This window comes from Pelodiscus sinensis, chromosome 4 (genome assembly GCF_052426305.1).
Source record: "Pelodiscus sinensis isolate ZL-2025 chromosome 4, ASM5242630v1, whole genome shotgun sequence".
Lineage (NCBI taxonomy): Eukaryota > Metazoa > Chordata > Testudines > Trionychidae > Pelodiscus > Pelodiscus sinensis.
Genome location: NC_143055.1, coordinates 51849539 through 51876952, shown reverse-complemented (window position 1 = coordinate 51876952; position 27414 = coordinate 51849539). Strand labels below are relative to the sequence as shown.

Genomic DNA, 27414 nt, shown 5'->3' with positions numbered 1-27414 from the left:
CTGGTTCATTTGTTTGGAATTCTGGGTTTTTTTTTTAATTTGATGGGTTGTTAGTTAGCTCCTGAGGAGATGGGGAGTAGGATCATAGAAGGGGTCAGAGAATTCTACTGTGATCAGAATGAGAAGCTCTAATAGGCTCTCATAAAATTAGGCTTTCTTTCTGAAAGTTAGAAGTAGACGGGATACTGAGAGTGGTTGCTATTTATGTTAAATAATACTATACTGATTTTTCAAACTTAGGACATCCAAAGCATAATAAATCACTGGGGTCTGAAGAAGTTCACCAGGGTCCTTGAAATAGAGTTAGGCAAAGCAGCTAGAATTGCCTAATGTCCACATATAGGTGTTCTGAAAGGAACATTAGAAGGATTACTAGCAAGCAAGGAACACCGGTTTTGAACAAAGTCTGTGCCCAGGAATTGGAAGGTTGCGATGATTTCCTACCATAGAATACAGGCATCCAAGACGAGAAACTTTCTTGGTGGTGTTGATGAACAGGACTATCTGCTGCAAACCCTGGGTTCATTCTATCTTCCAATTTAAAGAAGAATTCCCAAGGAACTAAAAACAACTAGCCTTTTCTGTATCTATTGGGCAGATATACAGATCTCATCCATCCTCAGAGACCAATGGTAAAATCTGGCATGCTGCAAGATATACAAGCATGCTGACATGTGCCTTAGTAGTTTGAGGCAGGAACTCACTGCTCGGGCAGGAGCAGAGTTGATTGATGAGGTCTATTATAATCTGAAAACTCTGTTAAAGAAGACATGTTCATGATGACTTTTAATCTAAAAGTGCCCTGATATACTCTGATTTCATCCCAGAGTTTATTTTTACCAGTTGACTCTGAGTCTCAGTGTGGAGTATCCTTTGAAGTTAATCTGTCATGTGCTGAAGGTAATTTCCCTCCGAACAGCCTGTAATACAAGTAAGGGTGTACGTGGATTCCTGGTCATCTTAAGCGTGTGTCCACCATAGCTAGAAACTGAATAAATACTTGTGGTGCTGTGGAGAGGCTGAAAGGTAGAACTCTGTATTGATAATGTGAGTTTCCTACCAGGAACCACCAGTATTTCCTAGGAGCTGGATGTACAGAAATGTAGAAGTAGGCATATCTTTGGAGGTCATCACAAACTAGACTATCAAGCTAAGAGGGGGAAAATGAATGAAGGTACTGAAGATTGAGGCTATGTCTCCATTCTATTGTCCTCTTTGGGATTAGGAAGTAAATAGAAACAGAACTGACACCTCCTCCACTGTTCCCAGTGTTACCAGGGAGTCTTATACCTTGCCTCAATAGATTTTCACAAGAAGAGTCCCTGAAGAGAGATAGGAAGAAAGGTGCATTTTGATTCTTAGAGACCTACTAGTCTGAGGTTATCCCTGACCAAACTTTCCAGAAAACGAACAGGTGAATGTCAAAGGAAGGAACAGAAAAAAAGAAGGGTCCAAAGATGGTCTGGCACAACTCTTGCCCTGTAAGTCAATACTGATATTTATTTGAAGCCCTGGATTGTGGGACAGTTGATGAGGAGGCAGAAGATCATCTACCACAGAAATGTGGTCTCTCCCAGAAGGATCCACAAGGATCACTATTTCAAGTAAGAGTGGGGCTATTCCCTTTGCCTGTATTACTATGGCTGCTGTCTGGGAAATTTCCTCTTAAGTGGCAGAACAACATGCCCAGGAATCTCACTGAATCGACTATCAATGTACATAGGATGTAGCCCATAATGTTGAGACCATTACCCCTACAGAGAAGGTCTTCAATAGTAACCTGGACTACATGTGGTATTCCTGATGTCTGCAACTAAAAAGACCTCCTCATAGCTACAGCAGTGCATGTTTATCTGAGAGCCATATCAACTATGTCAATTGCTGGTCAACGTGCTTTCTGGGCTGGGAGCTACCACTAATTTTTTATTTTCTCAAGGTGATATTCAAAGACCTTGTCCATAAAACTACAGAGTTGTCCGATAGCAAGCAGCAATATTAGTAAGGATGCACCTGATAATTCACTATTTTCATTTGGAGGCTTAGTGAAGAGTAAACTTTCCTCCCAAAGAGGTCAAACCTTTGCCTGGTTTTGCTGATTTGATGCATCATGGACTACCTAAACTACAACACCTGGAGAGGATTTTATTAAAAATAATTGAATCTCTTTTCATGGACCTAATAATCTAATGCCTCCTCTGTCTGCCCCCTTCTGATGTTCTCACAGTAGGGTCTGATGCGTGCCAGATTAACTTTGCTGGCTTTGCCATGGTGAACTGCCTTAGAAGAAGGGTTGTAGGATATCCAGCAGCTTGTGCTGCTTCTCCTTGATGACTGACAGGGAAATGTTCAGTGTATCTATGATAGAACTGGTCCTAAAAGAAGTTCACTTCTTCTGCCAAGGGAGATGACAAAGGAATGACCACTTCATCTGGCAAGGAGGATGAAATGGCCAAGATGGAGTATTTCAGGAAAATGCTTGTGCCCTTGTATTCTTCCTTTCCTTATACAAATCAGGGCTGAGCTGAAACAGATGGGAGTTGTTTCTTTGTTGAGGTGGATCTTGCTCTCAATCCTGTCATTTGAACCAATTATCTGCAGTATGGATTTACTCAAGGGACCAGTATGCCACAGTTAACATGGATAGTATGGAAGACATTCAGTGGTACCCTATATGATCCAGACCACCTTCCAGTTACCCTAGTATATTCGGTCAGTGTTCCTTCTCCAACAGTCTCTCCATCAGCCAAAGAGTAAAGGGCCATTGCTCAAGGAAAGATGCTCTGCTGTATCTTTGCTAGGAAAGGGAAATAGCCCTCTTCTAATTGTGCAGCTGATTTTTCGGCACAATCTCATATATTGTCAGTATTTTAACAACCTCCTGTGGGAGTGTAGCCCCAGGGAAGCCACCTCTCCAGGAGCCAGCTGAGTGTAATAGACACCATTAATCAATAAGCAATTGCTTATCGGTTAAACGGTTAGCTGGTTACACTCTAACATCCCTAGTCAAAAGCGAGGAAATAAAATACCAAAGTGGATATACTTTATTTACATACTAGAGGATTTACCTGGCATTGCCTGACTCCTTGTGGGGACTCAGGGCAGGGAGAGCGGTGCAGGAGTCAGGGCAAAGAGCTAGGAGGGTTTTTTTTTTTGGGGGGGGGAGCTTACCAGGGATATGCAGCAGCAAAGTTGGCGCTGCTTGGGGGAGAGGAAGAGAGCTGTGCTGCGCCTTCCCAGCATGTTCGGGGGTGGGGGAGCATGGCATGTCCTGCAACAAAGAGGTGGTGTTTGTGGTTCCTGGCCCTGGCATCTGCACTACCTAGTCCCAGAGGTGGTCCTGGGAAGGGCTGAGGCAGTGGGGTTGGTGGCCAGCAGGGCTCCTCCCTATCTGGCACACTTTGGATAAGGGGGCCACTTACCAAGGCCAGTGCCTGGCAATATGGCAAGCCCGGTCTCCTAGCCTCTCTGTTGCTGGGATGGCCACCCCTCATTGGTCACTATGCAATATAGCTGACCCCTGCACTCGCTGCCCGTGGTGATCACTCTGCTTTCTCTACGATTAGCCCCCTCCCTTTCTATGTTATGAAAAACAATCACATTCCAGACACATCCTGTTTTCCTGACACAACCAAACCCTGAACTTGCTTTAAGTAGGGATAAGAGGAAGATGCATGCCAAATTTGGTGGCCCTCTCTCTTACTGCTTAGGAGGAGTTCCTGAACTAACAGACTCGCAGACAGACAGATGGACTCACAGACAGACATAGATTTGCAGAGCAATTTTTAATATCTAGTATTTACAGAGTGAATCCTGCATCACTGATTTTGTAGCTGCATTTCCACGTTCAATGCTTAAGAATAACTTCAGGGTTAGCAAAAAAAACAAAAAACCTACAACATTACTGAGCATGATTTTAATGGGGCTTTTGCACTAATAAAATGAAATAAAAAGCGAAAGTAAATGCAACAGTATATCCATACATTTGTTGCACAAACATACTGATCCTACATGTAGCTTCTTTGACAAATACATTTTTTGATGTACAAGGTGACTTTATTCAAGTACAATATTTTAAAATGTTCAATTTCTAGAAAGGTCCTTTATCCTGCAGACAAAACTGAAGCTGTTATGCTCTTAATTATAATTATGACTGAATAAATGAGGAACACATTAAACATTCCTCTCAGAATTCACAAGAGTAAATACTCAAAGATTAACATAAAAGGCGTTATTTATATTTACACATGCTCACCTTTAGTTTCTCCCTTAGACTTTCTTTTTCTGTCATCATTCTTCTGAAATCAGCTAATGCAGTATCTCTCTCCTCTTCCACATGACTTTGAGAAACTAAAGTATGCTTTGCTTCTCTTCTTAACCTATTTAATTCTTCCTGAGACTTTAAAAGAGTACTCTTAGTAGTATTCATACATTCAAAATAGGACATTTTACATAATGTTAAGAAAAATGACAAACCTATTTTACCATTCCATTTACACTAGATATACTATATTTTTCTAGTTATTTCCTAGACATCCAGAAAGTACTAGTTAAGTCACACAAAGGCAAAAAAATCTTCATCCTCCCCCACACACACTTCATGCTTTTGCACTTCCTTACTTCTTCCTTCTGTCTCAACTTTCCCATTCTCAATCATTTCTTCCTGCTTTCTTTGCAACTTCTATTCTCCTCTCCCCTACTCATGAATTCCACCTCTTCTTTATCTTCCTAACCTTTCTATTTCCAAATTCAAAGTACAGTAGGTACCATCTTAACTATTTTTCAGAAGAAAATAGTTGTGAATTTGTTTACTATCTACAATTCGGAACTATAGATTTATCATTTGAAAAAGTGTTCTAAAATATACTTCCCCTTGGAAAAATTCCTAAAAAGTCACATATTTGAGGGCATAAGATTCTAAAGTTAGCATTCGTCTGGGGATGCTTACCTGTAGTGAACCATTGCATAAATCAGGTAAAGCTGTAAAACTGGATTTAAAATATAAAGGTGACTTAAGGCTTGTATACACTGCCTTACAATTTGGACTACAGGGGGTATGAACAGCAGTGCATACCAAAAGTGTTGTGTTCTAATTCCCCAATGTGTACTCTGCTGGCATCAACTAAAAGATTCCTAGTTCACATTAATGAGAATTAGGAACTTTTTAGTTTACTCCTGGAGCACCTACACAGGGGAGTTACAACACAGCACTTTGTGTACTGCTTGTTCTCACTTCGGTAGTCCAAGCCACAGGGAAGTAAAGTCATAGCTTTAATTTAAATATTAACTAGTGATACTAAATAAGGCAGATTTCAATTTTAACTCCTATCTACCTAATTTAAGATTTTCTACAACACTCATTACTAAGGCTACAATTTAGTTATGCAGGTCATGACAATCACAGATTCTGTAACTTTAGGACCTTCATGACTTCTTCCACTTCAACGGCCAGCAGCTGAAGCAGGGGCTGGAGGCAAGACTATGAGGCCCTGCCCTACTGCAACTGGGGCTGGATGGCTAGAATTAAGTCCCTGCAGCCACTGCCTCAGTCTGACTGCAGCCAGACTCCACAACCCCTGTGAGTATGCCTCCTGCTGTGCCCCACCCCTGTGTTTTCCACTGAAGGTGTTCCAAGACTATGCACCCTCTCACCACATCAGCTGTGGCAAGCCCTGGAAATGGGGCTGCATGCTCCACATAGCTGTGCCCCAGACTCATGGCTTCTGCCAGGGGCTGCAGCTATGGCAGTGTGCCCTTGCCCCACACACCCTGTCCTGCAGCTGCAGACAGTTCCAGAGTGGGAGCTGTATGTTCCCCATAGCTGCACCCTCCCACTGCGGTCACTGGAACTATGTCCCTTACCCTAGCAATGCTCTTGGCCCATCAGTCACCTCCTCAATACGATTCCATTCCTCCCCCGTACTTAGTCCTGCCCCCTGTTATTTTTAGGAAATGTACAGATATACGCATACTCTATGAATTTTGCCTGAGACCTGTCCATGACTTTTACTAAAAATAACCATGACAAATTTTGATCATTGTAGTATGTAAGGACATCATTGTATTCATCATTGTAGTATGTAAGGACAATACCTATGAATTAGATCTGCACAGTAAATATCCTAACTGAATTCATGAAGACATAGAAGCCACTACTAGAATTTCTTTAAAGTTAATATATTAACTGCAACAACACAATTTATTACAAAGGAATCAAATCAGGAATTGCCTAATTAACAAAACTCAAAATTTGCAATCCTATTACAATAGTGAAAGCTTTTTATACCTTGGTTGGTCTATCCTCATAGGATCCCACTGTATTGAGCCCCCAATTCCCTCAATCCCCCGTTTTTAATTAACAAACAGTACTACTAAGTGTTAGTCAATGAATTCGATGGCAGCTAAATAAGTCCCTTAATTTCTTACTTGTTCATAAAGGACATTTAATTTGTCTCTTTCTGCAGTCAGTAATTTGACATTGGATTGAATTTCTATCATGTGTTTTTCAAATCTATCCAACATAGATTGTAGTTCATCTCTTTCCCTGGTGATCAACCTCAGATCTTCACTCTGCAAAGTAAATCAGAAAATACTACATATATAGTTACAGATAACATTATTAGCAATATCTGTAAAAAGAAGATGTATTTCTAGGCAAAAGTCAGCAAAACGGAGACCTAATCCAGATTGTATTTAATAGTAAAGCATAAAGACTCAAAGAAGAAACACAGTTTTTCCAAACCATGACAAAATACATAGGGTACGACTATATTGCTGGCCCATGCCAGCTGATTCAGGCTAAGAGGCTCAGGCTAAAGGGAAGTTCCACTGTGGTGTAAACATTTAGGCTCAGGCTGCAGTCCAAGCCCAAACATCTATACTGCAACCAGACAGCCCTTTAGACCAAGACCAAGTCATTTTGAACAGTCCAATTGTGGCTTTTTAACTGTTATATAAACATACCTTAGATGTTAGGGTACTGTAAGCCTTGTCTACACTTACCAGCTCTGTCTATCTACTTCAGCTAAGCAAATAGGGTCACTGAAGTCAACATACCATGGCATCTCGCATGCAATAAGGTCAGTAGAGGCAGCTCTCCTGTAAAAACTGGCAATAATTCTTTTTTTGGTGGAGTACCAGCATCAATGGGTATGTGCTCGGAGATTGCTAAAACACGATAAATCTGACATATATGACTGGTGGATCGATTGGTGCAGCATTGATACACCACTTAGTGTTGACAAGGCTTAAAAGACCTATATAGATGTACCCTTAGATTTCTCTTCTTTCTTTCCTTTTATTACAGATTGAGCTCTAACAGAAAGCTTAAAAATGTCAACATTAAAGAAGGAAATCAAGTCTACTATTATGGTTCACAGTTGCTTATTCTTTATGTTGTGAATATAATTAAAAGAGACAAATTAGGATAAATAAATTTCTGAAGTTAATATTTAGAATCTATTTTACTACTACTTTAATGAAACAAATACCTTTCCAGCAACACATCTACATGGCTTTTCCCACCATCCATTGAAAAAGGGAGCATTACCTTTTCTGGAGACCTACGGCATGGGCTAGATCTTCGCTTTATCATCTTCTGAAGATATTCTAGCTCTCTTTTATAGTAATCTCTGTCTTCTTCTAGTGTCTTCACAAATGCATCTAGTCGAGAAGGTGACTTATCTCCAAAAGCTATACCACATTCTAACCTCATCCTCTCTACTTCTAAGACAAGTTCTCGTTCTGCAAAGGAAAGCAACCAAGAAACAACAAAACTAGTATACATGAATAAGAGACTATTTTAAGGAATGCACATTCAAGTTAAAATAACAGTTATTAAATGTTACTACTAAATCTGATAGTGAAGATAAAATATATTTTGTAATTGACAAAACTAGAGAGTTTGTAATATTTGCTAACAATACACTAGTTTAAAATTTTAGAAGTATTTTAAACATATTGCAGCTATAAAGATAAACAACAAAATCACACACACACACACACACACACACACACACACAAAATAAGGTAAATACAACAGTAGCCACTATCAGTATTTTGCAGCTCCCTAACAATGTATTTTGTATTAAACAATAAGCGTACACTATTTCAGGACATAAATACATCATCTATAGGGCTAATAAAATTAATACCGATAATGCCTACAAATCACTATAGAAGGTTGTAAATCCCTTACTCATAAAAATAATTCTACAGCTAAATTACATTACGTATACATAGCTCTAGTGCCAGAATATTTTGATGGAAACCCTTAAGCCTTCATACAATTATTTTTATTCCGTCATTTAGTTTGGAAAAGAGAAGACAGAGGGGACATCATAGTGGTTTTCAGGTATCTAAAAGGGTGCTCCATGGAGAAGTGGGGGAGAGGGAAGAATTGTTCTCCTTGGTCTCTGATGATTGGACAAGAAGCAACAGGCTCAAACTGCAGCAAGGCAGGTTTAGGTTGGACATTAGGAAAAACTTCCTGTCAGAGTGGTTAAACAATGGAATAAATTGCCTAAGGAGGGCGTGAAATCTCCACCAATGGAGACATTTAAGAGCAGGTTAGACAGACATCTATCAGGGGTGAGATCCAGTTCCAGTACTCTATGACTCTAAATATTACAGAATCGTGATTTAATATTAACAGTTACACATAAATATAATGATTTTATCTTTAAAATAGAGCATAATAGATGCGTTAAGAGAATCAATATTTAAACATTTACCTATAATTTCAAAGTTTTCAACTTTTTCTGAAAGCCTTTGTTTCTCTTGTTGAAGCTGGTTTAACAATAGTTCAAAGTTTTGTTTTTCATCTGCTTTTCCAAAGAGTTCATCAGCCAGGCTCTCTTTTTCTCTCCGACACAAACTTAACTCCTGAAATAAAAGCATTAAAAAGTTAGTAGATTCCCAGAAGTATCACTAAAGAAAAAATAAGCTAAGTATTTTAATAAAATAATTTCATTAACTTTCTAAATATGATCAGATGTTTCTATTGTTTAACATACCCCAGACACAAATTAATATATATTGTTTTGGTGCCAATTTTTACTATACTCAAGTGCAAAGTAAACATACATTATGTTATATGCCGCACTAAGAACTCTGCTGTCAGCAATGATACTTAGAAGAAACAGGTCAGTTTCATTCTGCTCCTGTTTTAAGAGGGATAAATAATTTTTAAAAAGTGTAGAGGAACTATCAAAGGAAAGTCAGTATAACTGAAGCAAGAGAATTTAGTAATCAAGTCTCATCAAACAGTATTTGGCAAATATAAAATATCTGATTACTTTAATTGGCATTAATTAAATAATGTGTATGATAATATTTTGTTATAGTCAACCAGTTCTATAACTGGCCAAACACTGTTTGGTGCATATTTTTTCTATTATTAGATAATCATACTAACTGAATGTTTCTCTGAAAGCATATTTTATATAGTGTAGATTTTAATTTTAACATTTATATACAATTCTTAAATAGTGTCACTACATGATATGTTGTTTTAAACTACAGGAGACTGACTTTAAAGAACATGGGACACAGGTATTTTCCATCATCTGGGCTGATAAGCTGTGTCTCCAACCTAAAAAGTGCTGGAAAAATGCTGAAGTCCTGATTAAGAGACTGAGCAGTTTCTATATGAAGCAAGTTCTCGGAGATGTCCTACTTTGTTGTGGAGAAAATAATCATATAATTACAAATCAAGGATTATTACATTGGGGAAGAAGAAATGATAGCAAGGAAAATACAAGAAAAAGGTTATATGTTACACAAATTATTTGCAATTAAAAAAAATCACAGTTAATCTCAGTTTTAATTGCAATGTTAAATAATATCATCTCTCATTTTTGTAATATTTTGGATATTGTTCTACATCTTCAAATATATTGATTTTGATTACAACACAGAATACAAAGTGTACACTACTCACTTGGTATTTTTTATTAAAAATACCACAGAGATTCTACCTCCCTAAACCGAGATACTCCAGTCTCGCAACATCCATGATCCAATAGGACCACAGATGTTCCTGGACTACAGAGTCCAGGCACAGGGAGGTCTGGTGATGGGGCCAGCAACTTGGTCAAAAGCCCTGTGGCGGGAGGGATGAGAGGGAGGAGGAAATAGGTAGAGCTCAAGCTCTAGCAGCTGCTGGGCCAACCACAGCCGGAGAGCTCTGGCTCCAGGGCCAGCAGCAGGGAACCTGGAGTTGAAGCCCAGGGGCAGCGGGGCTGGTCACTGGCCACAATGAGCAGCAAGGGACCTCCCGTGGTTTAGCGAATCCTCTCGTTCACAACTGGTCAGGTCCTGAAGGTGTCGGACCAGGGAGGTCCGACCTGTAGAAGATACTACCCAGCGTTGCTCAGATATTTAAATCAATTATTTTTTGTTTTTCCTTCATTAAAATCATTGATCTGGGATAGGGCTAGATATGAGGGGTTCAGCACGCAGGCTGCGCCAGGGAGCGAGGATTACTCCACTCCTTTCGCACTGCAGCAGCTTGAGGCCAGGTGAGAAGCACCTCTCTATGGGTGCCGCAGCTCTAATGGGCACAGCTGGGAGAAAGGTGCATGGCACCTGGCTGAGGGGCAGGTCCAGATTCATCTGCTCCATGCATCCTCCAGCCAGAGTGAGGAATTCAGCAAACTGTGCAGTTCTCATGGGCTACCTGAGGAAGAGGAACAGCTAGCAATGATCCCATACGAATATGCAGGGGAACTGCAGCCCCCTGCCCTCCATAAAGGGTGCCTGGGGGGTAGGATGGTCAGGGCTAGGGCAGTGCACCCCCCAATAAGCCCCTTTAACTTGCCTGATGATTCTGTCTCTTTTCTGTATGCATGGGGGAGCAGGAGCTTCAGCTCCCACCCATACAATCAACCCCTTACCTTGCTTTAAGTTATGAGCAGATGAAGCTACATGCCAAATTTGATAGTTCTAGCTCGGACCGTTTAGGAGGAGTTCTTGAACAAATAGACTCACGGATAGACAGACAGTCACACATTTCTAAAATACATAGCAAGAAGATTACTATTGCTAGAACATGTCACTCGCGGCAAACTTGCTCAACAAGCCATTTTAAAAGTTAGGCAAGAGGTTTCCTTCTGATGATCCATTAGCCAGATGTGTTTTTTCAGAGTCTGAATGCCTGGAGACCCTGACAGAACATGAGGATACATATAGGCAAGCTTCTTGCTTTCTAAATTCATATCTCAACAAGTTCAACAAAGATCATAGAATCAGAGCTGGGAGAGACCTCAGGAGGTCATCAAGTCCAGCCACCCCTACTAAATCATCCCAGCCAGGGTTTTGTCAAGCCAGGACTTAAAAATCTCTAGGGATGGAGATTTCACTACCTCCGCAGGGAACCCATTCCAGTACTTCACCACCCTCCTAGTGAAATAGTTTGTCCTAATATCCAACCTAGACCTCTCCCACTGTAACTTGAAAGCATTGCTCCTTGTTCTGCTATCCATCGCTACTGAGAACATCTCTCTCCATCCCCTTCAAGTAGTTGAAGGCTGCTATTAAATCCCCGCCTCACTGTTCTCTTCTGCAGACTAAATAAGCCCAAATTCGTAGGCCTCTCCTTGTAGGTCATGTGCTCCAGCCCCCCAATCATTTTGGTTGCCCACCACTGGACCCTCTCCAATGCGTCCACATCCTTTCTGTAGTGGGAGGCCCAGAATTGGACACAATACTCCAGATGTGGCCTCACCAGTGTCGAATAAAAGGAAATAATAACTTCTCTAGATCTGTTGGCAATGCTCCTTCTAATGCACCCTACTATGCCATTAGCCATCTTGGTTACAAGGGTACACTGTTGACCGATATCCAGCTTCTCATCCACTATAATCCTGAGGCCCTTTTCTGCTGAACTGCTACTTAGTTGGTCGCCAGCCCATAACAATGCTTGGGATTTTTCCATCCCAAATGCAGGACTCTGCACTTGTCCCTGTTGAACCTCATCAGATTTCTTTTGACCCAATCCTCTAATTTGTCCAGGTAACTCTAGACCCTATCCCTGCCCTTCAACGTATCTACCCCTAACTTAGTGTCATCCGCAAACTTGCTGAGGGTGCAATCCATCCCCTCATCCAGGTCATTATTAATGATGTTGAACAAAACCAGCCTTAGAACCAATCCTTGGGGCACTCCACTTGAAACCGACTGCCAACCAGACATCAAGCCGTTGATCACTACTCGTTGGGCCTGACAATCTAGCCAGTTTTCCATCCATTTTACAGTCAATTTATCCAATTCATACTTTCTTAACTTACTGGCAAGAATATTGTGGGAGACTGTATCGAAAACTTTGCTAAAGTCAAGATATATTACATCCACTGACTTCTCCATGTCTACAAAGCCAGTTATCTCATCATAGAAGCTAATCAGATTGGTCAGGCATGACTTGTCCTTGGTGAATCCATGTTGAATATTCCTGATCACTTTCCCCTCTTCCAAGTACTTCCAAATGGATTCCTTGAGGATCCCCTCCATGATTTTTCCAGGGACTAAGATAAGGCTGAGTGTTCTGTAGTTCCCTGGATTGTCCTTTTTCCCTTTTTTAAAGATGGGCACTACATTAGCATTTTTTCAATCATCTCTCCCGATTTCCACGAGTTTTCAAAAATAATGGCCAAAGACTCTGCAATCACATTTGCCAACTCCCTCAATACCCTCAGATGCATTAAATCCAGACCTATGGATTTGTGTATGTCTAGTTTCCCTAACTGCCACGAGTTTTCAAAGATATTGGCCAATGGCTCTGTAATCACATCAGCTAACTTCCTCAGCACCCTGGGACGCATTTGGCTCCATAGATGCGTGTGTCCAACTTTTCTAAATATTTCTTAACCTGTTCCTTCTCCACCGAGGGCTGCCCACCTTCTTCCCATACTGTGTTGCCTAGAGCAGTAGTCTGGGAGCTGACCTTGTCTGTAAAGACAGAGGCAAAAAAAGCATTGAGTACTTCAGCTTCTCACATCATCTGTCACTAGGTTACCTCCCTCATCCAGTAAGGGCCCCACACCCTCTCTGATCACCCTCTTATTGCTAACATGCCTGTAGAAACCTTTCATGTTATCCTTCACATCCCTTGCTAGCTGCTATTCCAATTGTGCTTTCACCTTCCTGATTACTCCCCTGCATTCTTGAGCAATATATTTATGTTTCGCCTAGTCATCTTTTCAAGTTTTCACTTCTTATAAGCTTCCTTTTTGTGTTTAAGCTCACCAAGAATTTCCCTGGTGAGACAATTTGGTCACCTACTATATTTGCTTTTCTTACTGCACATTGGGATGGTTTCTTCCTGTGCCTTCAATAAAACTTCTTTAAAATATTTCCATCTCTCCTTGACTCCTTTCGCCTTCATGTTAGCATCCCATGGGATCCTGCCTATCAGTTCTCTGAGGGAATCAAAGTCTGCTTTTCTGAAGTCCAGGGTGTGTATTTTGCTGGGCTCCTTTCTACCTTTTGTCAGGATCCTGCAATCTACCATCTCATGATCACTGCTGCCCATATCTACTTCCCCTACTAGTTCCTCCCTGTTTATGAGCAGCAGGTCAAGCTGCACGTGGCCCCTGGTCGGTTTCTTCAGCACTTGTACCAAGAAGTTATCCTCAGCATTCTTCAAAAACTTCCTGGATTGTCTGTGTACCGCTGTATTGGTCTCCCAACAGATGTCAGGGTGATTAAAGTCTCCCATGAGAACCAGGGCCTGTGATCTGGAAGCTTCTCTTAGTTATCTGAAGAAAGCCTTATCTACCTCATCCACCTGATCTGGTGGTCTATAGCAGACACCAAGCACAACATCACCTTTGTTGCTCCTGCCCCTAAACTTAACCCAAAGACTTTCAACAGGCTTTTCTCCCTCTTTATACCGGAGCTCCGAGCAATCATACTGCTCTCTTACATAAAGTGCAATGCCTCCTCTTCTCCCCTGCCTGTCCTTCCTGAACAGTTTATACCCTTCCATGACAGGGCTCCAGTCATGTGAGTCATCCCACCAACTCTCCGTTATTCCAATCAAATCATAGTTCTTTAATTGTGCCAGGGCTTCTAATTCTTCCTGTTTGTTTCCCAGGCGTCTTGCATTTGTGTACAAACACCTTAGTTAATTAGTTGATTGCCCTACCTTCTCCATTCAAATCAGGGGTCCTCCTTTGTTGCTCCTTCCTCCTTGTGTTTCTTCCTGGTATCCCACTTCTCCACTTACCTCAGGGCTTAGGTCACCGTCCTCCAGTGATACTGAGATCTCATAAGGAAGCTGCCCTTTCTGTGGCATCCAAACCCCATCCCCTCCTGACGTGATCAAGCGAAGGTTTATTTAAGGCCTGTTAACTTGGCTATTTTTAGAAATAAGCAGTAGTGTTTCAGGCATGTTACTGGTTTGCCAAAATCTACCTGTATATCATCATCTTTGCATTGTCAGATTTATAGTGAAAGTGTTCTTAAATTGATCAACATCTGCTGTATCATTACACAAAATAGGGATGTAAAAAGTTGTTTAAAAATGTAACAATGTAACTGCTAAAAATCCTAGCAGTTACATGTGCTGCGGGCTCTGCAGCCCACTACTGGGTAGCCAGAGTGTAACCTGTGGCAGGGGGTGAGCCAGACAGGCAGAGCAGCCCCTGCCTGTGGTGGTGGGGAGCTTGCACAATGGCCACCATGGACAGGGGCTGAGGTGGGCCCTGCGGGGCTGGAGAAGACCCCCACCTGGGGCAGGCGGAGAACTGCTAAAGCCCCTACCGAGTAATTTACATCACTAATTCAAGACTGCTATAACATGAAATATATGGCAGAATGCAGGTAAAACAGAGCAGAAGGCACAAAATTCTTCTGAGTCTGTGTCACTGTTCAAGAACTCTTCCTAAAAAGTAAGAGCTAGGATTTAGTATGCAGCTTCCTCTCAAGCAAGGTAAGGGATTGGCTATGCCAGGATAATGGGATGTGTCCGGAATTAGATTATTTTCTCATAAAATGGAAAGGGATGGGTCTGGTAGGAGGAAGTCATATTGCAGAATGACCAGAGGGGCCAGAGATGGAGACCACTGGGGCAGCAGGGGTGGAGAAAGGGAGAGCCATCTACTATGAATTTAGAATCATAGCGTTAGAAAAGATTTCAGGAGGTCATTGAGTGCAATACCCTGCAAAAAGCAGAACCAATTCTAACTAAACCATCCTTGCCAGGACTTTGTTAAAAGTCAGGACTTAAAAACCTCAAGAGATGGAGATTCCACCACCTTCCTCAATAACCCATTCCAGTACTTCACTCACCACCCTCCAAGTGAAATAGCTTTTCCTAATACAGGTTGTCCCCGGGTTACGTACAAGATAGGGACTATAGGTCTGTTCTTAAGTTGAATCTGTAAGTAAGTCGGAACTGGTGTCAGCCGCTGCTGAAACTGATCAGTTTCAACCGTGGCTGAATCTGGATGCCAGTTCTGACTTACATACAGATTCAACTTAAGAAACCCAGGCGTCCCCAAGTCAGCTGCTGCTGAAACTGATCAGTGGCTGATTCCAGGAAGCCTGGGGCAGAGCAACTCTGCCTTGGGCTTCCTGTAGTCAGCCGCTGGTCAGTTTCAGCAGCGGCTGACTTGGGGACGCCTGGGGCAGAGCAGCTGGGGTGCTGCTGGGTTGCTCCAGTAGCGCGGCTCCTCGGCGCTACTGGAACAACCCAGCAGCTCCCCAGCTGCTCTGCCCCAGGCGTCCCCAAGTCAGCCGCTGCTGAAACTGATCATCAGCGGCTGAATCAGGACGCCTGGGGCAGAGCAGCTGGGGTGCTGCCGGGTTGGTCCGGAGCAGCGCTGCGGGACCAACCCGGCAGCCCCCAGCTGCTCTACCCCAGGGGTAGGCAAGAAACGCCTGGTCTACTGGGGGGGCACTAGCTGCACCCCCCCCCCAGCAGACCAGGGAGACCGGGGTGGCGGGACCGCCCAAGTCCTCCACGGCTTTGCTCCGTCTCCCTGGTCTGCTGACCTGGGAGACACGGAGCAAAGCCACAGGGCACGCGGGCAGCGGGACAGTCCAGGCTGGCGTGCTCCGAGGCTTTGCTCCCCGTCTCCCCGGTCTGCTGGTCAGACCAGGGAGACGGGGAGCAAAGCCGCGGAGCACGCCCGCAGCGGGACAGCCCAAGCTCGCCTGGGCTGTCCCGCTGCGGGCATGCTCCAAGGCTTTGCTCCTGCCCCACTGGTCTGCTGGGACGCCTGGGCGGCTTTGCTCGGGTGTCCCTGGTCTGCTGGGGGGGTCCAGCGGCTTTGCTGGACCCCCCCAGCAGACCAGGGAGACCGGGAGAAGCTTTTCTCGCCCCGGAGGACACGGGTGGCGACCCACCGCCCGTGAGCTCTGGGGTGAGAAAAGCCCCGTTCGTAAGTGCGGATCCGACATAAGTCGGATCCGCGTAAGTCGGGGACTGCCTGTATCCATCCTAGACCTCCCCTACTGCAACTTGAGACCACTGCTCTTCATCTTGTCACCATTGAGGACAGGTTCTCTACATCCTCTTTGGAACCCCCTTTCAGGTATCTTATTTATTCAAATTAACTAAATAATTAGAGGATGGCTCTTTATCTTTGGAAACTATTCTCTAAGCTATTTTATTAAAGTTCTTAGATATTATAGAAGATATTCATGACTATATACGTTTTGTATTTTAAAAAATAAATCTCTTAAGAATCGATGTAAGTTAAAATATTTTATACAAGATATGATAAACAGAAAAAAGTCACCATTTAATTGGAGTTACCTGAAGAAACCTCAATTTGAAAAGGTGGTTTTACTTACTGACTTAAGTCTCGTTATTATTTCTTCAAGATCCTGTATTTCACTATGTTTTCTTTTAATCTCTTTCTATTAATCAAAGTTAACATATATTAATAAAAATCAAATATTCAAAATTATAATTCTTTAAACAAACACCACTGACAAAATATTTTTGTGAAAACTTATTATTAAGAACGTGTTTTCTACTTTGCTAAATTTTAAGTGCATATACCCAGTAGGGATATGAAGGTTTAACCATTAAGGGCGAGGCTTACCAGTTAACGTTAACTGATGGGGCTGGAGCAGCTCCCTTCTTGCTGCAAACCTGGGGCTGCTCTAACTAGGATGCCAGAGCAGACTGTCTGTGGCGAGGCAGGGAACCCTGCAAACAGGGGCTGCTCTGACTGGGACACCCAAGCAGCCACTGCCTGCAGGGGCATCCTGGCCCACCACAGACAGGGACTGCTCTAGTGTCCTGGGGTGGGGGAAGGGGGAGGGATCACAGGCAGGGGCTGCTCTGGCCCTGCTGGAGTAGCCCCTGCCTGTGGGATTGGGAGGGTATTCCAGCTCGGCAGCAGGCGGGTAGGGGGGCCGCTTCAGCTGGGCTGGAGCACACATCCCCATACTTGTCCCTCTAATTGGTTAATCAGTTAAACAATGTTTAGTTGGTTAGCCAATTAAATGGGATTTTACATCCTTAGGAGCCAATAAAATGCTGAACTTAGTAGCTAAGAATTTATCAGTCATTACTTACTTGGTTAAGAGCTTAATTGCCATGTTATTTATTGAACCAAGCACAGAAGCAGGGATGTTAAATATTGGTTAATTGAATAGTCAATTAGCCTCATGAATTCTATTGGTTACTCAACTATTCTATAATCGCCAGGGGTGGTGCAGGCAGCCAGTGAACTCCAGGCTCACTCCCAGGGAGCCCCCTGCCATTCCACTACTGCCTCTATATCAGAGGCTGACGCGTGGGGTGCCAGACAGGAGCAGGTGCCAGGTAGGAGCTGGTTTAAAAACCAGCTTCCCTCATGGACTGGTCGCCCTATGCTACTGCCTCTGATAAAGAGGTAGCAGTGTGGGGTGGCAGCAGCCTCTGTCCAGGGCAGAGTGATCCCAGATGGAATTGAGCCGTACTGCCTGCCCGCCCGGCTCCTAGTACACTTTAAATGCAGAGGGGCAGTGGGGGGTATATCCTGGACTCAGCATAAGCCAGGACTGAGCCAGGCTGCTGGTCAACTTGCTAAAAAATGTACTGTTGGGGGGTGGGAGGAAGAAATGCATGTAGTTTATAGCATTAATCTATAAGCTTTTACTTATTGGTTAATCGATTAATCAGCCACACTATTACATCGCTACACAGAAGTACTGAAAGTACCTAGAATTTGCAGCATACAGACTTATATTCCTCTTGGAACATAGTGATTAAATGAGCCATTGCTTCTCAGAGCAGAAACCTCCAAACCCAATCATTAATGTTTGATCTATATTGTCCCAAAAGTTCTTGGTTTCAGGATTTTTAAAAAACAAACAGTGTTCTTCCTTTTAGAAGCTAAATACTTTAAAAATAACTAACCATCTTGCCTAAAATAGTAAAATGACAAAATAAGAGAAATAAATCCACTTCCATTTTGAGCATTTTCGTGCTCATTCTTAATAAAATAGAGAACAAAATCTTAAACCTTAGCCACAAAGCATCAAAAGGTGAATCCAAACAAAGTTTTATGATGCTAGACGAAGCTTTGTGATGCCATAGTAACAAAAGCATACATTTAATCATGGTGTAAGTATAGTTATCTTTCAATGAGAAATTCCATGCAACATTCTAAGTACATTTGATAAGTTCTGACCTGTGGTTGGTAAATAATTCTTGTATCCTTTAAATGCACCTCCAACTCCTCTAGAAGCCAATGTAAATAATACAAATGACTTCAATGGGAGCTGGATCAGATCCATAACACCTTAGCAAAACACAATATTTGCTTACCTTAGCTTCACCAATTTCCTTATCTGCAGTCTCAAGCACAATTTCTTTGTGTCTTTCTAACTGCTGTGCCAAATGGTCTATCTCACTCAATTCTTGGCATAATTCTTCATTTTTATTGCTTAAATGAACTACTTCACTAGTGACATTTTGTTTTGTGTCCAAAAGGTCTTGTATGCGATTCTCAAGCTCTTTATTTGTTTGCTGAAGATATTCAACCTAAGATATATTTATAATTAAAACATTAATATTATATACAAAAAGGCCACTAAAGAAGATAGAATACCTCTGCTAATGCTTCTGAATCACTGTACCTGCTTAACACATTCAAAACAAATAATCTCTCTCATTATATGAAACTGTAATTTTTCCTATTCTTCGAATATAATAAAAGTTTACATACAAAAAATATTGATTAACATGGAGTTAAAGTTGTAGGCTCTCTGAGCCTTAAGATCTTTGTATCCTACTAGAACACAAATTCAGTTCCCAAAACCCAAATGCTGAGAAACTAAGAAGTGTGGAGATAAGGCCCACTGTCATCTTTAAAATAAGCTTATGGCTAGTCAAGAAGAGTGCTATCCCATTGGTATAACAAACCCACTCCTGTGAGATGGTAGCTATGTTGATGGGAGAAGCTCTCCTGCCGACACAGCACTGTTCACACTGGTGCTTAAATTGCTATAACTTATGTCACTTACACTCCTTCAGTTATACTGAAAAAGTAGTGTAGACCTAGCCTTAGTATTGCCATAAAAATACAAACTTCAGAAAATTGGGAAGTGAATAGCCAAACTAAGGGAGTTGGAATATTGAGATTCTTTCAGCTCAGCCTTCCAATCGCATTCCTAGTTGCAAGCCTGCACCATTCTTGAAAGATATTAATGGGTAGACTGGCATCCATGTCTCAACATATTCCCCTCTACCACATCCTGGGGGCCATTAGTGGATGGAGAATCTATGTCCCTCTTAAGTCCCCACTTGCTCCCCTCTTCCCCATTCCTAATTTGTGCCTTGGCAATTGAAATACCTCTCTTTCCCCACAAAAAGTACTGAGGGGATATCATTATCCCCACATTCCTTGAATTTGCACTCATGTCAACTGTAGCCCAGGGAAGCAGTCTGCTTACTTAAAGGAGGAAGGATGGGCCAGTGGTCAAAGCATTAGCCTGAGACTGATGACACCAGAGTACTCTGTAAGCTGTGCGCTTGTGTAGTCACTCAGGAGAGATTCAAATCCCACCCAGAGTATCCACATCTAGGTTTTTTGTTTCTACAAGTGGTACACATTGTACATATCTTGGTGCACATAGACATTTATTCTGCACATGGATGGAAAACTGCTTGAGATCCACGATTAATTTGCTGCTCTGCCCTTAACTTTCTGTGTGCATAACTTCCATTTAGGGTATGTCTATTCTTGAAGATAGGAGTGTGATTCCTAGCTCAACGAGACATATCTGGGCTTGCCTTCATCAAGCTAGCATACTAAAAAATAAAGCGTGGCCATGGCAACATGAGCTATGGGACAACTACCCCAATTATGCATGCAGGGTCTCTGATGGGCATATATTCAGGATAGCTAGCCCATCGTGCTGCCACAGCATATTTAGTGTGCTAGTTCAGCGTGGGCTAGCATAAGTATGTCTCAGTCTGGGAAACACACATTTTCAAGTGAATCCAAACATCAGAGAAAGATTTTACAGTTTCAACTTAACAAAATGAAAGTTACTCAACACAGACCAGAAAGTTTTAGATATACTGAAACCTTTGGGTTATGAACTTAAACGATTCTAAACGTAAATATTAAGCCATTTAAAAATATACTGGCAAACAAGACATAATACAATTTTAAATTAAGCATTTTAAGCTGATTTTGTTTCGAACATAAAACATACCGGTACTTTATAAAAAGAAGAGCTACAAGTCACTTATAGATTATTAGTATTTCTAGATTGGACAAACTAATATGCATAAATATATTACCTGCAAATTTAAATGGGCAATAAGCTTCTCATTACTTTTACTTCTGGATTCCAAAGATATAACATCATAAGAGCGACCACCATCCAGTGCTAGTACTAGACGTTCTATCTCTCTATCTCTCAGTTCAACCTTTAGGGAGAAAACATTTATTCCCTTTAAGTGCTTATTTATCTCTCAGCCAGTCTTAGAAAAACCTATTTTTGCATACATTAAATAGATCTATCACTGATTATATTCATCACTTTACAGTTGAAAATATTAAGAATATTCTACTCCTCGATCATTTTCCTCCTCCGAAGCCCACACGAATAATCCCAATCCTATTCCACTTATTTTTTGTAACAACACAAGAAAAACTATAGGGTTTGTATTCACTTAAAATGAGAAGAAACGAATCTGTGGTAAAAATTAAATTTGAGAAGTTGCTTGAAAAAATATCCTTTCCAAATGTACATCTTTAAAAAAGTAAATAGGAACAAAAAAGGTATATACTTTCAATATACAAAGTACAACAAAGACAGAGATTGCAGAAATACAAGAACTCAAAACTCAAAATATAGAAATGTTTTCAAAATCCAAAGTATGAGTTCAATCATATCTTTATTACTAATGATTATGACTGGCATGTATAAAATTGGCAAAAAAGTATTTTCCAAGTGTACTCCTAGTGTCAGATGCTTTCCACAAGCACTAGCAATTGTTGAGAACACATTATCATTAAAAAGTAAAAAAACCTCATTAAACAAATTCAAAGAAGAAAAACATCCAAGTACAGGTTGAATCTTTCTGGTCTGGGACTCTCTGGTTCAGCAACATCCGTGGTTGGCAGGACCATAGAGGTTGCTAGACCAAAGAGCTTCGGGAGGCTGCTAGTGACAACACTGGAGCTTGGTGGCAATGGCCTCACGGGTTGTTTGGAGGACAGAATGGGAGCATGGCTGGGTCTACTAACAGATCCTGGAAGAGCCCAGAGACTGTCAGCAGAGAGGCAGGAATTGAGCTCCTCTGGTCTGCCAAACTACCTTCTCGGGACTGGTCAGGGCCAAAGGGTGCCAGACCAGAGAAATCAAACCTGTATTGGCTTTACATAATGTTCTTTATTCTTGTACCAAAATGCTTTCAAGCACATTACCATACTACCAGCTGACAGATACTAAGGGTACCCTTAACGAATACATCAAAACGTGCTGCATCAGTCAATTAATTCTAAGCAGCATTGCTTAAACCAGTAGTACCCAACCACGGGGACATATACTCCTGGGTGTATGCAGAGGTCTTCCAGATCAATGCATCTAGATACTCATATACTTTTACAACAGACTACATAAAAAAACCCCTAGCAAAATCAATACAAACTAAAATTTCTTACGACTTATACTTAATACATAATACTTAAATATTATATACGGAAATGTAAATAAGAGGTAATTATATGGTAAAAAATGAGAAAGTAAGCAAATTTGTTCAGGAACACTGTCCTGTGACAAGGTTGTATTTTTATGTCTGATTTAGTAAGCAAGTAGATTTTAAGTGAGGTGAAACTTAGAGTACACAAGACAAAAATCACACTCCTGAAAGGCATGGGGTATAGTAGTCTGGAAATGTTAAGAGTCACTGGCTTAAACCACATGATGTATATTTTTATGCATTAGTTCAAGGAATCAAAATTGCCACTACACAAACAGATAATCCAAATGTAAGGATAATATTACTGTAAGGAAGTATTTTGTCACCTCTAATAGCCTGTGCATTCCTTCGGAAAAGAAAAGAGGTTATAATCTGATTAAGTGATCAGATTAAGGGATCAAGTCAATGATTCAGGCAATGGCAGAAAGCTTGCTAGGGTCACTGATCCATTTGCTTCTGTAGGTAGTGTCCATTTTGTTTTATAATCTTTAGATGTGCTTGTTTTAGATGAAAATGCATTAAGATCAGCATTTAGAAACTATTTTAAACCCAGAAAAGATTAAAGAATGTGACTTTGTAGAGGTGAGACTTAGTTTCCTTCCTTCCTTTTACCCAATTTGGTATTAGAAACTGAAGTTCACAAGACTATTTGGGAAGAATATCTGGTATTTCAGCTGGGAGTAACAAAAGAACAGAATTTCAATAAGAAAAGATATCATAATGTCCAGTTTTTTGTTATAAACTAAATAGCAATATGCATCCAAATTCCTACAGATGCTATACAATCTTACCTGACCAAAAGTAAAGGGGTAAAATGATCTGAATTAGTTAACTTGAATATTTTGAAAAGTAAACTGGGAAGTAAAAAAATAATGCTGTGGCAAAGAGAAGATGTGACACTGATTTGGAACACTCATCTTTGGTTCACTAGTATGAGAAGGCCACAGCTGGTGTTAGGGATGTTAAATGGTGTTAAATGGTGTTTAATGGTGATTACTTGATAAGGGGGGGGAACTGCAGAGGCGAAGTGGGGTTAGTTCCTGGACCTGGCCCTGCCTTTTAAATGTATTAAAAACTGCCTGATCCCCTACTATGCCTCTGCCCCACCGTCCCCCCGCAGAGATGGTGCTGGGGGTAACCAGCTTTTAAGCTGGCTCCCCCCAACACCAGCTCCTGCTCCCCCATCCTTTGCTGCCCCTCTCTGATAAGAGGCAGCAAGGGGGAGGGGGAAATGACTAGTTGAGTCACTAGTTGCTTACATCCCTAGCTGATGTGTCTGGATTCAATACTCATCTAAAGATTGGAAAAAGACCAGAATTCCTGGTCAGTCCCTATGCACGAAGGCAGTGTATAGGAAATCCAGAACAAAGAAAGCTATGTCTCTAACTCTCCAGATGACTACTTTGGAAGTTATAGTATGCTATGACTCTTCTGTATTTTTAGGTCTGATTTTTGTAAGTAAGTAAAAAAAAAAAAAAATCAGCTGCTGCGACTCATACAAAACTAACCAAAAGTATTTGGAAGTACAAGTTGAACCTCTCTCATCTGGGACCCACTGACCTGGCAACATCCGTGGGCTGGCAGGATCACAGATATTCCTAGATCAGACAGCTTTGGCTGCAGAAGTTGAGAATGGCTGGGAGCAGGACCAGTCTGGTCTGCAGCAGCCTAAAGGCCAGTAATCTGAGGATAAGAGAGCCCCGAGAGCGGCTGTCAGGCAGCTCCTGGGAGTGGCTTCCACCCCGCCCCGCACGGTGCCAGGAGCAGAGCCCAGCGAGCAGGCTGGGTGTAGCAGAGCCAGGCAAATGGGCCAGAGAAGGTCAGGCCTCCAATTCTTCCAGGGCAGCAGCCAGGAGGTGAACCCAGACACCTGACCAGTGTTCCCTCTATGCTGCTGGCAGCACAGCTTCACAGGTGATTAAACAGCCTTACCCAGTCAGAGGCTCAGGGCTTAAGGGTCAACTTGGTTTTAAGGAGAGGCAAGAAATCCAAGCATATACTCAACAGGAAAAAAAGACTGATTTCTGGGAGATGCCTTATAGACTCATAGACTTTAAGGTCAGAAGGGACCATTATGATCATCTAGTCTGAACCCCTGCACAGTGCAGGCCACAGAATCTCACCCACCCCCTCTCACCTGTATCTCAGATATCGAAGCCTTCAAATACTTTGAAGACCCTAAGATGCAGAGAATCCTCCAGCTGTGATCTATACCCCATGCTACAGAGGAAGGCAAAAAGCCTTATTTTGCCTGCCTTGTTTGTATTAGGAATGTAAAATCCTAGTTAACCAATTGAGTGGGATCCTGCTCCTGACTGTCCCCCCTCTCCCCGCAAGCAGGGGCTGCCAGCAGCAGGAGATGGAAGCCAAGCATGCAAAGGGGATGGCTTCCACTCCTGACCTGTCCTCCTTCCCGGGCAAGGGGGTGACTCCTGACTCATGCAGGACTGGAGTGGTGGGCCATGGGCTGGGGCCAGCGCAGCTCCCAGGAATTGGTTAACTGGTACCTGGGAAGCACCATGCGGTAAGGATGATGGTTACCGGATAACTGATTACCCATTCACATCCTTAGTTTGTGTATGGCCTAAGGCTACTGTTCTCATTACACAGGAGAAAGATGCTTGCCATCATCTCTTTAGTATTAAGAGCTGACAGAGGTGGATTTGTTTGTGACCCACAAAAAAATTCAAATTAAAAGCCTACAAGAATCTCCTGAGAACAAGCAACCACCAACTGTAGATTGAAATGTCTATTCTTCTATCACTATATTTAAATAACTGACAAAGTAAGTCTCTGAAGAAGCTGGATAAATATCTATTCATCACAGACGGAAAATACTTTGGTTTCAGCTGATGATAAACTCCTTTATGAATTATTCAGGGTTATTAGGGAAGTTAAATTGGTTATCAGAAAAAGTACCAGGCTCAAGAGTGATGTTGTTATCATTTATGATTGCAATGGACAGCCTTTGAATTTTGGGGTGGGCCTGAGGAAAAAATTGCTATTACTCTTCCACACCAGTAATCAGATCACATGACTGCCCATGACTGGCATTAAAATTTTGGGAAGGACCATTAGAATGATTTTTGTATCCCTCTCTCCAAATTTTCAGGTAACACCACCAAACTTTTCCATTGTAGTAGAAGTGAAGACCAGATGATTATGATGGATAAAGTGCATAGTGAATATTCAAAAACATATCATGGAACATCTCTCAATATAGTGTAGGAACTGAGGGTAGTTAGGACTCCCATTCACAAAAAATTGATACATACATTCTAGGTGATTTTCTGCTTTTTGTCCAATTGCATTAGCAAATCCCAACTAGTCAACAATGTTAATGTAACTTAATCACTAAAAATCCCATAGTTTCCCTAAAAATTTTCAATCTCTAGGGAAGCACAATAAGATAAAAGTCTGAATTACATAACATTCATTTACCTAAAAAAAAATATCTGCTTTTCTTGCTTCTTCCCTTCTACCATTTTCTTATTAGTTCTTTACTTCCATCTCCACACCATTTTGTTCTCATTTCTGTCTTGGATCATTCTCTCTTTGGAAGGCAACATCTATCTTCCTCTTTTCCACATTTACTCCCATATTGCTGACCACGGTCTTATTTCTTCCTTGGTTACACCATTTCTACACCCCAGATATTTTCATCTCTGTCCTAAGTATTCCACATTGCTATCCACTATCTCTTCAAGGTGTTCCCTCATTTCCATTTCTAATATTATACATGGCACTTCAGTGGCGTTTTTCAAAAAAGTGATCATCACATGACTACTATTATGGGGAAAGTTAGGATTATTACCTCCATTTTACAAACTGAGCAACTGAGGCTAAGAGGAGGTCAGTGTGGAATACAAACTTCCCCTGCTCCCAGACCCAAGTAAAAAACTACTAGATCCAAGTGTCTAACACTACTGACCTACTTCTTGTGGCCTGAGGTCATACTGACTTCTCAGCAGAAGGGTGGCATAGCTGCAGACAGCTGGAAGGCAACTTTCAGCAGCCCTAGAACAATCAACAGTAGACCTTGACATTCCCTTCAGAGCTACAAAATTACCTGTGAATCTCCCCCGACTAAAAATTAAAACAGGCATAGTTATGGGTTTAATGACTCACAAAGGTAAGCTGTGGGTAGTTGTTTAGTGAACTATGAAGAGCCTAAGCATTTTGGGAGGAGGAGGGAGGGACCAGTGACAAACTATAGCCCTAGTAAGTTATTTTAACTCATTTACATTTCCAAGGCTTTCTCTGAAAAGAGGCTTTTTTTAAAGACGGTAGGGTGGGGGAATAGAGAGAAGGAACGGGACCTGGGGGGGAGGGGGGGGGGAAAGGCCACGTTTTCTCAATGTCAGAGGTAAAATTAAAACAAAAAAATTTTAGAGCTAACTTTAAAAATTAGTAAGAATTCATCAGTTTTAAAAGAAATCCGCTCTTGGATGAGAAAACAAAAACTTTAATAATCAACATCCAATTCCATTAGAGTAGTAGATGTTATTAAACTACAAGTTGGACCTCCCTGGTCCAGTACCTTCAGGACCTAAGCGGTACCAAACAAGGGAGTTTGCAAGATTAGGAGAGGTTAGGCTCCAGGCTCTCCCGGGACTCCTCTCAGTGCTCCACTGCCCCCAGCAGCCAGGCTCCACTATATTTCCTGGGCCACTGGCCCACTAGCCAGGCTCTGCTCTGGTACCTCGCTCCACTGTCTCCAGGCCCGCACCTTACTGCCCCTGGCCTACTAGTCAGGCTCCACTGTCCCTAGCCCCTCGGGAAGTTGGCCTGCCAACCAGCCTCTACTGCCGAGGACCCTGCTCAGGACGCCAGTCTGGCTCTGCTCCCAGCCATTTGCCAGCAAGGCTCCCTGCCCCCTGGCTCTGCCAGCCCACCAAACCAGCTCTGCTCCCAGGCACTGCCAACCTCTGCAGCTGGAGCTCTCTCTGGTCCAGCAAAATCAGTGGTCCTGATAGAACACAGCTGTTGCCAGACCAGAGTCCCAGACAAGAGAGATTCAACCTGTATTTGGTTTCAAAATATTTGTAATTTTAGATCTAAACATATACCCCGTTCTGAATGTTTAAAAAAAAAAATCTCAAGTTTATCATTCATTTCAACTAAGCCAATATTGGATCATGTACTATAACTGCCTTTCCTTTTTTATTTGAAAATGTTTAAAAACACAGTATTATTTATATAAAAATATATCCTATCTTTCTCTCCACATATGCAGAGTGCAAATCTCAAAGTTAGTACTT

General features: G+C 41.9%; 1 protein-coding gene across 7 annotated transcripts in view; it reads right to left on the bottom strand.

Moving 5' to 3' along the window:
* CEP135 (centrosomal protein 135) overlaps positions 1-27414 on the bottom strand; it is an 85215-nt gene that overhangs the window by 36640 nt on the left and 21161 nt on the right. For 6 of the 7 annotated variants that reach the window (XR_012904293.2, XM_075930387.2, XM_075930384.2 and 3 more), the window contains exons 7-13: positions 20747-20875; positions 18764-18979; positions 16795-16860; positions 8730-8880; positions 7547-7740; positions 6424-6567; positions 4253-4396 (exon numbers count right to left, since the gene is read on the bottom strand). Coding sequence is in view for 6 of the 7 variants with exons in the window: in XM_075930387.2 (XP_075786502.2) it covers positions 4253-4396; positions 6424-6567; positions 7547-7740; positions 8730-8880; positions 16795-16860; positions 18764-18979; positions 20747-20875 (1044 nt within the window). In the remaining variant the exon portion in view is untranslated. The remainder of the gene's footprint in view (positions 1-4252; positions 4397-6423; positions 6568-7546; positions 7741-8729; positions 8881-16794; positions 16861-18763; positions 18980-20746; positions 20876-27414) is intronic. The other variant, XM_075930389.2, reaches the window with a different exon arrangement.